We start from the raw sequence: 12981 nt of genomic DNA, 5'->3' as shown, positions 1-12981 counted from the left end.
AATAAAAGAAATTTTAGGAAAAAAAATACATTTTCGTGAGATCAATCAAAAAAGAAAAAGAAATATAAAAGATGCATGCCATGAATGCATAATGCATTCATGCATAATAATGTTGTTGGGAAGATGGACAGAACTTGAGGATTTAGGAATGTTTGTTTCCTTTTCTGAGCCACGTTCAGGCTGATTTTAAACAAACAAATCCTCTTCCATTGTTGTGGCCGACTGCATCTTCGGCGGGAAGTGGGTCCCCTTTCTGACCTGTGTTCACCTTTTACCTCCTTATAGGATGTCAGTTTCAACATGTTGGACACGACGGAGGTGGGGCTGTTAAAAAGCGTGGAGCAGCTGCTCTCCGACATCTTCATTCCGACGCTGAGGAAGATGAACCACGGCTGGGGCGAGCCGGCCAGTCCCCAGGCCGAGGCCGTCAAACAGGACTTCATATCGTCGCTGGAAAGCTTCGTGTCCGTTCTGGCCGGAGCGCAGGAGAGCCTGCAGGAAAAGGTAAAGAGCGGACTGACACACACACACACACACACGCACACGCACACGCACACACAGGCACATCCATCCACAAACACAATCAGTTGTCCACACCGGAGCAGGAATAACCGCAGCGTGTCGTGACTCGCCTCCAGGTGACCTTGAAGGAGTGCGACACGTTTGACCTGCGGGTCCTGAAAGGCCCGTCGGACTACGTGGCGGCCGCCAACAGCGCCGAGACCACGGAGAAGATCGAGGCCTGCATGAAGGTCTGGATCAAGCAGATAGAACAGGTGAGCTGTGTTTCCAGCAGCAGGCGGAGCTGTTGTGTGAAAACGCTTCACATCGATCGTTGTGATGTTGTGCACAGCAGCTCGTGGACGGATTGTACAGCGGCGTTTATTCTCAGATCCTAGTTCGCTTGAACTGGCCTGTGAATGTGCTTTGTGTCGCATCGAGCAAAACAAGGGTTTTATTTGACTGGTTATGTGCAAAATATTTGATAAACCTATGGTAACGAATGATTAAAAATGCATCATCGTCATGTGATCTGGAAGGTCAGATGCAAAGTATATTACTTTATTAAATATAATAGTACTTTTGCCGTCTTGGAGAGATTTAAAGTGCAGCACCTGTGTGCTGCATGAAAAAAAAAAATCTTATTAAAAAAAAATAAAATCTTCCACTTTTTTTGTTTTGTTTTTATTTTGTAAAAAAAAAAATTTCGATTAATTTTTTTTTTAAAAATTAAAAAAAAAATTTGTCTTCAAAAAATGGATTAGAAGAATTTTTCATTATAAAAAAAATCTTCCACTTTTTTTGTTTTTTATTTTGTATTTTTGTATTTTGTAAAAAAAAATTTTTTTTCGATTAATTAAAAAAAAAAAAAAATTGTCTTCAAAAAATGGATTAAAAGAATTTTTCATTAAAAAAAAACACCCGCGTCAAGTCAATCAAAAAAGAAAAAATGAATAAATAAGATGACGCATAATGTGATCAATCACAGATTAATCAGTTAAATTGCTTAATTTTTGCCCAGCTCTAGTTGTCATAAATGCTTCTCAAACTCAAACATGTAATCGTTCATTCAAGCGTCCATCGTGGAGGGATGCTCAGCTGCCTCAATAAAACCTTGTGAGAGTCATGAAGTACTTCTGTCCTGCAGGTTCTAGCAGAGAGCGACCAGCTGAGGAAGGAGGCCGACGACCTCGGCCCTCGGGCCGAACTGGACCACTGGAAGAAGCGGATGTCCCGCTTCAACTACCTTCTGGACCAGCTGAAGAGCCCCGACGTCAAGGCCGTACTGGGCGTCCTGCTGATGGCCAAGTCTAAGCTCATAAAGGTCCGTCTGAGCGACTATTTGTCAACACGTTTCTTCTCCTTCTTGTGTTTCTGCAAGACGATGTCCAGACAGCAGCGTTCAGCCTGACACTCTTTGTGTTGAATGTTGTGTAGTCGTGGCGGGAGCTGGACACCAGGATCACCGACGCAGCCAACGAGGCCAAAGACAACGTCAAGTACCTGTACAGCCTGGAGAGGTTCTGTGACCCGCTGTACAGCAGCGACCCGGTGAGGACGCGCGCTGCATCGCGCGCTGCATCGCGCGCTGCATCGCGCGCTGCATCGCGCGCTGCATCGCGCGCTGCATCACACAATATGACAAAAAAATAAGTATGGCAAAAAAAGTCAATTAAAAAAAAAATCATGATTTTTTTGTTTTCACAATTATGACCAAAAACATAAGTATAGCAAAAAAAAGTTGACAAAAAAAACGTATTAAGAATATTTTTTTTCACAATTATGACCAAAAAAAATTTTTTTTTTCACAATTATGAAAAAAATCAGTATGGAAAAAAAAGTTGACAAAAAAGTCATGACTTTTTTTTCACAATTATGACAAAAAAATAAGTTTGACAAAAAAAAGTATAGCAACAAAAAGTCGACAAAAAAAAAATCATAATTATTTTTTTTAACATTATGACAAAAAATAAATATGGCAAAAAAAAGTTGCCAAAAAAAAATCATGACTTTTTTTCAGAATTCTGACAAAAAAAAAGTTTGACAAAAAAAGTATAGCAAAAAAAAATTCAACAAAAAAAATCATGATTTTTTTTTTTCTTCTTACAATTGTGACTAAAAAAAAAAGTATTAAAAAAAAAGTCAACAAAAAAAAAATCATGATTTTTTTTTTTCCCATAACTTTATTGGTATTGTTTTAACAAAGTGGTTGCACATGTTATTAGTTTTGGTCAGATGGAGCAATCTGGTTTACTTGGATTTACATTTTCTATGAAAAAGCACGGCTGGAGGAGTCTCCAAAACCATTTTGTTGGGCCCTGAATACTTTCCTTCCTCCACAGTGGACAGAAACAGTTTGAGAACCACTGAATCACACAAACACAATTCAACGTGTGCAATTTAATTGCAGACACTCAACATTTATTTTCTGTTTCCAACCCCAGGTGTCGATGGTGGACGCGATCCCGGGTCTGATCAACGCCATCAAGATGATTCACAGCATCTCTCGCTACTACAACACCTCGGAAAAGATTACGTCGCTTTTCGTCAAGGTAGGGCTGCGAACAGCGACGAAGAGGATCGTTGTGTCATCGACAAAAGGATTCAGCGAAGTCTGGATGTTGTCTGTCTGCACACCGTGTTGTTACGCTGTGATTTTCATGTTTTAATGGATGGATCAAGTGAAACATTCAATGTTCGCCTACTACGGGTGTTGTTACAATAACCCCAAAGGGAAAAACACAATTATGAACTAAAGCGTTTGTAAACAGCCCATCTATATCTTCACAGATCATAATTCATGGACCAAATGACATCACTTATGACCTTTTGACTCATATGTGCATTAATATTTAGCTACTTTAACTCGATGCATATTTGCGAGGTGGTTTGTGGCTAACGAAGAATGAAATGCATTTCTATGTTTTACCTGCAGGTGACCAACCAGATGATCACGGCCTGCAAAGCCTACATCACCAACAACGGCTCCAACTCCATTTGGGACCAGCCTCAGCAAGTTGTAGCTGACAAAATCAAAGCTGCCATCCACCTGAACCAGGTATTGATCATGGAGAAAGTCTTGTGCACAGGTTATAGAGTGTCAAGAATACAGGAAGTTGCTGTTACCCATGATACCCATGATAGAAGACATGACCGGTTCTGTGAAATCTTCCCAGGAGTATCAGCGGTATTTCCATAAAATCAAGGAGAAGCTGGAACAGACTCCCTCCGAGAGACAGTTTGACTTCAGCGAGATGTACATTTTTGGGAAGTTCGACACGTTCCAGCGACGGCTCAACAAGGTCCTGGAGATGTTCTGCTCCATCTCCACCTACTCCGTCCTGCAGGACTCCAAGATAGAAGGGCTGGAGACCATGGCCACCAGGTTTCAAGTGGGTATTGCGTTTCATTTCGCTGACGCTTTTATCCAAAGAGACTTTGGATGAGTGCATTCAGCCATGAGTAGAAACTCAGAACAACAAGAAAGTTGAATTTCAAAGTGCTATGAGTAAGTGCCGTCTAAGTGCTGCTAAAGTGTTACCTTCCTTATTCCATGTCTACTCCAAAAAGATGTGTTTTTAGTTTGCGACGGACGATTTCGAGACTTCTTGATGTCAATGGGGAGCTCGTTCCACCAGCAAATAGCCGTGACTTTGTCGAGTGTTTAGCTCGCGGGGACGGAGCTGCAAGCCGATTGGCTGAAGCCGAGCGCAGACGTTCATGATGACCGTCCATCCAGCTGAAGGCTGCGTTTCAGCCTTTCATGGATTCTTATAGATTGAAATATTCAAAGGCGACAACAAGGACCAGAGCAAGTGTCACATTTATGGCGTATTACATGCATAGGATGTGCAAAACGTCACACTTTGGGATGCGCTCGTAGAAAATAAGCGCTTGAGTTTTGTTGAATTGTGTCACTCTGTCTCATTGGTGTTGGGATGTTTTCCTCCTGAGAGAATACTGATGTGAGCTGTGTTTGTTTCTGCTTCCCTGGATGCACAGACTGCAGAAATGCAGGCCAAATGGGAGGTAATGTCTCACCCACAGTCTTTTAGTCATGCATGGCGTCCATTTTCATACTTAACTTTTAACACCTGAGGACAATATGAGGATATTAACTGCATGGAGTAGAGAAACCAGCTCATTCACTAGCAAATGTTTTGCATGCTGTCTCGTTTCCCTCATGCAGCTCAAGCTGCAGACGTCTGCTTTTGCAGAAGTTGACAGTTAACTTAGATTATTTGTGGTCAGCTTTAAGGATTTGGTGTTATATTTCCAGATTAAGACGACCGATGTGTTGCCCTCATCACTGTGATGACACGCGGTCAGTCAAAGAATTGAGACTTAAAAAGATATTAAAGCAGAATAACGTTTCTCTGCTCAAGTTGGACTGCAGCAGAACAATTAGGCAAATTTTTGAGAGGCTTTTAAGGAATGTTTTTACTCTGAACTGATGAATATTAATGCATATGTGTGTGTGTGATAGGCTATTGTGCTGAACATGAAGAATAAACATTACAGCTTCCTCGACCAGAGAAGAACTGACTTTGATGTCGACTATGAAGAATTCTGCAGAAGCACATCTGAGCTCCATGTGAGTCAAATATTACACGTTTTTTGAGTTTTTCTCTACATTGTACTGTGCAGTGAAGGGAGCTTCACGTCCACACGGTGCTGATCAGAGATCTGCTCAGGTGGACGTTGGATTAGGAAATACTGGGATTAACATGAGGTCATTAATAGTACACGACTGTACATTAAAAAAAAGCATTGTGGGGGATGTTGTCTTTGTATTTGTCTCTTTTGTCAATATGTCTTCTTGCCGTTGTGCTTCCAGAATCAGCTGAAGAGTTTCATGGATAGCACCTTTGAAAAAATACTCAACACAGAGAGAGCTCTAAATGTGCTGAAGAAATTCGAAAGGTAATTTATTTATTTGCATTTTGTGTCATCCAAATGCGTTTTGGTCTAAAAACAAAGACTTCTTCGTCTGGTCCTCACGCAGAAGACGTCTCTCCATCCTATCGGCTAATTCCTAAAGGTTAATTGCATTCGCGTGGCGTCTCGGGCATAAATGAGTTCCTTATCAAACGGCTGAAATAACAAACCAGCGGGACTATGAATAGACTTTTCTCACTGAGGATATTTCATCACCTCACACAGGATGTGTCACAAGAAACGTAATTGCTGCAATCCAAAAGTTTGCCAGTTCCAGGGTCCAATTTTTTATGCATGACATCATTTAACGCCATATCTACAGGACTGATCCCATTGTTGAGTTATTACACCTGTGGGGCGCGTGGAGGCCCCCCAGGGGGTCCGCCAGATTAAAAAACATGTTTTTGTTTGCTCCGTTGTCTTTTTATTTTTTGTTTGGTTCCCTTTGTCTCTGCAAGCGTCTTTTAAGTATTTTGAAATAGCGCTAAATCAAATTAGCATGAATTAAACAATCCTATACATCTAGTTACACAGCGCTGTGTGTAAACATGTAAAAAATAAACACACTGAAAAAAGGTACCAGACTATGACCTAATAAAAAGCAGGTGCAACTTGTATTTGTTCTTCTTGATTTTCCACTTTACACGAACACATCTTTTGTTTTTTTCAGACTGGGCATCCCGGACCTCGGCATCGAGGAGAAGTACCAGCGCATCCTGCAGAACTACGGTCGGGACATTGAAATGGTTTCTCGCATCTACACGCGGCAGAAGCTGGACCCGCCCATCGGCCGGGACATGCCGCCGGTGGCCGGCCGGGTCATGTGGGCCCGGCAGCTGTCCAGCAGGATCCAGGGTCCGATGGATCTCTTTCAACAGGTAACGTCGGCTTTCACGACTCTTTTAACCTTCCTCTTGTTAGCGTCTGCACCGAGCCGTGCTTAGGTTTTTAAATGCAACAAACCACCACAGAAAATGTGTTTATTGCGTCAAGGCTTTTTGACTTTGTCAGAAAACTTCTATTTCAAGAGATGTGTTCTAATAGCCCTCAGTATTAGTCAGGTAACACAACAACCTTTTATTTATTTATAGGATTCTCTTGAGGTTCATTTTTACCATTTTTTAAATTGAAATTGAGGAGAATCCTGACAAAGAAAAGGCCCAGAGGCCCACACCAAAAATATGAAACATACAGCGATATGTTCATGGATAAAGAAGTCTAACAAGGTCACCAAGAGATGAGGAACTACTTGATGATAGATCATCGTTTTAGTGTATTTTACAGCTGATTTAAGACACGGGTCAAAACTGACCCGTTAACACAAGAGCTGCTAACACAAAAGATGCTAACAGAAAGCTAACACAGGAGATAGTAACAGGAAGCTAACACAGGAGATAGTAACAGGAAGCTAACACAAGAGCTGCTAACAGAAGGCTAACACAAGAGCTGCTAACACAAGAGCTGCAGGCAGAAAGCTAACACAAGATATGTTATCAGAAAGCTAACTCAAGAAATGGTAACAGGAAGCTAATACAGAAGATAGTAACAGAAGGCTAACACAATAGCTGCTAACACAAGAGCAGCTGGCAGTAAGCTAACACAAGATATGTTATCAGAAAGCTAACTCAGGAGATGCTAACACAAGAGATAGTAAGAGGAAGGTTAGTTCAACGTTATCAGTGCTTTTGTTGATGAAGTGACGCGGTAGCATGCTATCTCTGCGTAGCATCCTGGGGTTCTTTCCACGCCGGAGGCCAAGAGGATCATCAAAAACTTCAACAGGGTCGCGAGAGTCCTGTTGGAGTTTGAGATGCTGTACCATCACAGCTGGATGAGAAAGGTAAACGGAATAAAATCTGGCTGTTAATGGTCCTATCACAACTTGTGTGTGTGTGTGTGTGTTCGTCCCCTTTAATCCACACCTGACTCCCTTTGTCTTTCACCATTTTCTCTTTATTTTCACCGCTTAACGTTCTCTACTTTCCCACAACCCCCCACACATGATGCCTCCCCCCAGATGGAGGACGCCCGGGTGGGCCTGCAGGCCTCCCTGCTGGTCCGGTCTCCAGTGACGGGGGTCTTGTTTGTGAACTTTGACCCGGAGATTCTGACACAGATCCGGGAGGCCAACTGCATGACCAGGATGAATTTGGAGATCCCGCCATTTGCCGCTGTGTTGCGGCAGAAACAGGACACGCTGAAGAAGAACTACAACAAGCTGCAGGTGGATATCACACATCTGCAACCACTAAATACAACTTAGAGAAGCAGCGCAACACTTATTATGTATAAAAGACAGTATCCATAACATCAAGGTGAGTTATTTAAAGCATTCTCCATTGAACATTGTATATTTCTTCCCCTCCAGTTGATGTTGAGTGAGAACACCAGAGTGCGGTCAAAGATTCAGAGTGCGTTTGAACAGCTCGCCATGCCGCATGTAGCCAAGGTAAGACGTGGTTAAGATGTAATTCAACTTGGTATTTAAGCTACAGTCCATATCCTGCATGTTATTTATTTCTTTATTAGATAGTGGTACTCATACATGTACAATGTGCCTTACTTTCTAAAAAATTGCTCTGATATCCTTAAAGGATGAAAACCTTATGACAACAATTAGGAAGAAATTGCTCAATCTGGTGGAAAATAGTACAAACTATAATTTTAAAGCCATGTTGCAATGGCAGTAGCATACAACAACATGTTTTACTATATGCTTATTATAGGAACTAAGGTAGAACTAAAAAACTAAACTAAACCCTTCTTACAATGTAATCCACACGCATTAACACATGCAAAATGATCATAAAAGTAAAAATGTCAAAATGGTAACTGCCCGCAGTCTAAATTGTAATTAAATAATAAAATGTATTATTTCACAGTGTTTTTCCTCATTCATGTTGCATTGTAATGAGTGAGTCAATACATGATAACGATGATATGATTGTATTGAACACAGCACATGATCGGGTTCTGGATATGTAAAGATATGACACAATTTACAGGGATTCAAAGGAATATAGAGTGGAATATATTGTGCTATTCTCTCATTTTAATTCATTTCGGGACACTTGAATCTACGGCGAGTGCCGTAGACGATGCGCTTTGCACGGTGGCTCCTGAGCAAAGCGCCTCCTCATGTTTCATGCATGGTTGCGTCGGCAGGTGGACGAGGCCGTCCAGCCGGGTTTGACCTCCATCAACTGGACCTCGCTGAACATCGACAAGTACCTCAACCGCATCGACGAGGCTCTAGGTGAGCGATGAGCCGCGTCAGCCGGCAGCGTCAGAAGATTTAACCTCTTGGAAACCGCCCAATTTTAAGTCCCAGCGTGCCCCATTCAGACAATCTTTTAGCATGAAATACCATTTTTGAACTGAACGACACAGTTTTTTGACTAAAACTCCTTCCTAACAGGCCAAGACTTTGTTTTATTGTGATTTTTGTTGCAGATTCTGATTCTTTAGGTCCTAATCTTTCCATAAAGGTGTCTTATTGACGCTCCAGGAGGCTTTTTTGGGGAATCTGGCTCATATCATGCTGGATGTTCATAGTTATGATGAAAATATCTTTTAAAAGTGATTTTGTTTTTGCAGATGTACATTTTTTTCCCAAGACTATGCTGAACAAACACATACAATAAACACAAGTATTGGAATTAATTTGGGGTTCATACGACGACTCAAACAGGGAGAAGGAGGGTTAAAAACGGGTTAAATGATTTCTTGTGTACTCTCTGTTCGCGTGTTTGTTCCCATCAGTATGAACGCTGTCCCTCTCCAACGCTCCACATCTTCCCCTCCTCCTCATCGGTCGCTCTTCCTCCTCCCCCTCTTCCTCTCCAGGTGACCTGGAGCTGCTGATGGACCGAGTGAACGACTTGGTGGAGTTCAGGATCGACGCGGTGCTGCAGGAGATGAGCGGCTCCACGCTGTGCGTCCTGCCGGACGACGACCCGGTGACCTGCGAGGAGTTTGTTCAGACCACCAGGGTGATTACGTCGTTTCAAATGAAAGCACAAAGTGTGTGTTGTGCTTTTTACTGAGCTCGCCCTCTACGTTACGCAACACCTCCCCGACCTGCTCGCTATAATTAAGATGTTATGCTTACATACACATTTTATTACATGCCAAGTGCTTCTTAAGCATATTTTCTGAAACTGTAAATATAATCTATTTTTATTTCCCTGTAGCCATTAATCCAATTATCAATTACATTAATGGAGACCTTTTGTACCGCTCGTATATATTAAAATGCTCACCGTTAAGGTTGTTGCTATACGCTTCCTGTGGCACAAAGTGGTTCATTAGCAGTCAAGGTCACAGGTCACCACTCGTGATTTATTAAGGGAATGACAAATCATTATGTTGTGCATTAAGATGACGTGAAGTGCACATTGACTCATGTCGCCTAAACCAGGCCATGGGATGTCCATGTGCTGCTGCCTGTATGTCCTATGCATGACCTTTCATGCCAGTATGTTGTAATTTGACATGCTACATGTTCATGTTGGTACAGGACCTGTGCATCAGACAGGCCCAGAGTCTGCACACCAAGAGCTCGCTGGTGGAGGAGGCCGCCAACGAGCTGATCAACATGCTGCTGGAGTTTGACCACAATCGGAAGGAGGAGGTGGAGAAGCTGGAGGAGGAAAGCTGCGCTGGGAGCAAGACCCTAGACCACCTGGACAGCGAAGGTCTGCTGACGTTTTTTCCCTTTTTGAGATCAACTAGAATAGGATACGATGACAATCGCTCTCTCGCGCCTCAGGCGAAGACGAAGGCCGCTCGGAGGGCCGCCTCTTCTCCAGGAACACCTTGCTGCCCTCCGCCAGCGTCGGCCCTTCCTCCCCCTTGGTGAGGAGGAAGAAGAAGAGGGACCTGATGGAAGTGATGGAGGAGGAAGCCCAGGAGCTGCTCTCCTACTTCAACCACCGCAACGTGGACGCTCTGCTCAGGTTGACGCGCAACACGCTGGAGATGCTGCGCAAGCGCATTCACGCCTCCTCGCTCACGCACTTCCTGGGTGAGAGTCGAGTAACTTGTATGCTCTCTGGATTTCGGCTTGTGAGGTTGTTGCGTCCATCTTTTCAGAGCTGCTCTTCTCTCACCCCCCCCCCCCCCTCCTGCAGCTGAAGTCGACTCACCCAGCCGTGGAAAAAACAGCGGTCAGCAGGCGATCTTCAGAGTCAAAGTCACCCTCGCCATCCCTAAAATCGCCATGGTTCCAGCCCTGGAGGAGGTGCAGCAGGCGTTAAACAAGGCGGTGGAGTGTGTCGTCAGTGTCAGCAAAGGAGTCAGCCAGTGGAGCAAAGACAGGATCTCCAAGGTGGGTTTGAGCTGAGGGGAGGAAGGCAAGTAGTACGAGATGTTTACACCACCCAGCCTTCCCACAATTATAACTAGACACCAGCGTTTTTTCCCATTTTTTTGCAGAGAAAAATGAACGAAAGACGGATGACGGTTCTGAAACAGGACGTCTCTGAGAGCGAATCAGAGGACGGAGCAACGACGTACAGGAGCCTGGCCGGTAATGACGGGACAGCGCTGGGTTTGGAGGGAGTTATCCACATTGTTTGCAACGAGCGGACCAGAACATTAATCATTAGCCGTCACTAATGGTACTCGGATGTACTCGGATCTCCTTATTTCACAGCTCAGCAGAGCAAAGCGCACATCAAAAGCGTTGATGAAAATGTCACCAGTGTTTCAGTGGCTTTTCTTTCTTTTTTTCCGAAGGAAGACGTTTAAAGGTGATGTTGTGAAACGTGAAGGTTCGCTGATGAAGTTGCAGGTCGATTTTTGATTTGAATGGAAAAAAAGTTGCATGTCAACATGTTCCATGTCCGTCAGAGACGAGTTTGACGACACTTTTCCAGTGATGAACTCAAGAAAAACCCTGGAGATTAAAATCATAATGATTTCAGTAAATGAAAGCAGTGAGACGTTTAAACGAGCATTTCATGGAGGATTCAACCCTGTATTGATTTGTAATCACACTTGAAGGATTGCTCGCTGTTTTTGTTGCATGTTTTTTTTAATCCATCCCGTCATTTTCTGTCATCTGAACTCTCCTCAGACGGCAGCACTTCAGATATCTCGGCGTCTGTGATCCAGGCGCTGCCGTTCCAGGCCAGAAACTACTACAAGAGCGTCTCCGACAACAAGGAGATCGTCAAGCTGGTGTCTGTTCTCAGCACCTCCATCAGCTCCACCAAGAAGGTACAGGCCCTCCAACGCCATCAAGACATCGCAATGAAGCAAAGTATCTGAGCTATACAGTGTTTAATACAGAATCTATTTATACTCTGTAACCGGTTTGTTCACTGTACGATAGGAAATGAGGTTCATGTTTGAGGGAAACAAAGACATGTAGTTCCTTCTTTTAGACACCAGGTGGCACATTAACTTCTGGAGGGCATGTCAGGAAGTGCCAGGTGGAGTCAGCGTCTGGTGTTTAAGACGAGCTCAAGTGTTGCATCCTGTGTTGTGCAAGAATGACCTCATGCAAGCGTATTGTGACCTCATGTTGGTGTCACGGGTTGAATGAGGAACTGCACCTCGCGTGTCTCAGTTTGAAATCGGTTAAGGTTAAAGCCTTTACAACTGTGCTTTTTAGTGCATCTGCTTTTTAACTCACATGACCAGCAATATAGAGAAATTACGTTGTCGTTTTATCCCAAATCTAAATATTACATTTTCAGTCGATTTTCTCGATTTGACATAATTTCTTAAATTCACCTTTTAAGGCACTTATAAGATATAATCCCATGTTTTACATCAAACATTGCGTAACAATCCCAGCACTTTATTTAATGATGCAACATTGTCATGAGGCAAAAATGGAAAGAGAAAATATGACTTTAAAGCTAAAAAATTGAATCTTGATTTTTTCGAAATTCTTTACATCTCGTGTAAAAACATAACTTTACTCGTGAGGTGTAAAGGTTTTGGTGATGGAAATTGGTTTACCAAGGGATGTAGGTTCTCAATAGCGGTGAATAAAATGGTGGATACATGTCAATAAATGTCTAAAACTACATTTTTTATGGTGGTTTTTTGAGTAGAAATGTTGTCTTTCACCAAAATGATAAAAATTGGACTGATAAATGCTCACGTAGCTGTTATTAAATATCGATTCACAGGAAGTGATGACCGCTCTTGACCGCTTCAGCCGCTACCATCACATCTGGAGGAAGGACCGCGAAGACACGATGCGCAAGTACGATATTAATTATGAGAACTAACGGTGTCGTTTTCCTCTCAGGGAGTCGCTGCCGGGGAGAACGCCGCCATGTCATCACTGTCTCTGGCTTGTGTGTGTTGTTTCTCTCCAGGTTCATTCAGGGCAGTCCTTTGCTCTCAGAGTTCGAGAGCCAGATTATTTTCTACCGAGACCTGGAGCTGGAAATCAACTCCGAACCGGAGTTCATCGCCGTCGGGGCGCTGGCTCTCTTCACAGGTTGGAGTTTACACAACTCATTGCCGAGAACTTTTACACTTTTAGTCCTTGAACTACACAACATCTCATCACTTCTTTCG

General features: G+C 43.1%; 1 protein-coding gene across 1 annotated transcript in view; it reads left to right on the top strand.

Moving 5' to 3' along the window:
* Positions 1–12981, top strand: part of dnah5 (dynein, axonemal, heavy chain 5) — an 85349-nt gene that overhangs the window by 9194 nt on the left and 63174 nt on the right. Inside the window, exons 5-26 of the mRNA XM_068596331.1 lie at positions 286–504; positions 639–776; positions 1649–1825; positions 1939–2052; positions 2946–3053; positions 3437–3559; positions 3678–3893; positions 4988–5095; positions 5339–5424; positions 6110–6317; positions 7166–7279; positions 7457–7663; positions 7808–7888; positions 8605–8695; positions 9286–9431; positions 9959–10136; positions 10211–10465; positions 10572–10768; positions 10876–10969; positions 11519–11661; positions 12585–12661; positions 12777–12901. Of these exons, the coding sequence (XP_068452432.1) occupies positions 286–504; positions 639–776; positions 1649–1825; positions 1939–2052; positions 2946–3053; positions 3437–3559; positions 3678–3893; positions 4988–5095; positions 5339–5424; positions 6110–6317; positions 7166–7279; positions 7457–7663; positions 7808–7888; positions 8605–8695; positions 9286–9431; positions 9959–10136; positions 10211–10465; positions 10572–10768; positions 10876–10969; positions 11519–11661; positions 12585–12661; positions 12777–12901 (3205 nt within the window). The remainder of the gene's footprint in view (positions 1–285; positions 505–638; positions 777–1648; positions 1826–1938; positions 2053–2945; positions 3054–3436; positions 3560–3677; positions 3894–4987; positions 5096–5338; positions 5425–6109; positions 6318–7165; positions 7280–7456; positions 7664–7807; positions 7889–8604; positions 8696–9285; positions 9432–9958; positions 10137–10210; positions 10466–10571; positions 10769–10875; positions 10970–11518; positions 11662–12584; positions 12662–12776; positions 12902–12981) is intronic.

Source organism: Clinocottus analis, unplaced genomic scaffold (genome assembly GCF_023055335.1).
Source record: "Clinocottus analis isolate CAN_PGR_092001 unplaced genomic scaffold, fCliAna1.0.p SCAF_36, whole genome shotgun sequence".
Taxonomy (NCBI): Eukaryota; Metazoa; Chordata; class Actinopteri; order Perciformes; family Cottidae; genus Clinocottus; species Clinocottus analis.
The sequence above is the reverse complement of the archived record's forward strand: the minus strand, read 5'-3'. Positions and strand labels throughout refer to the sequence as shown.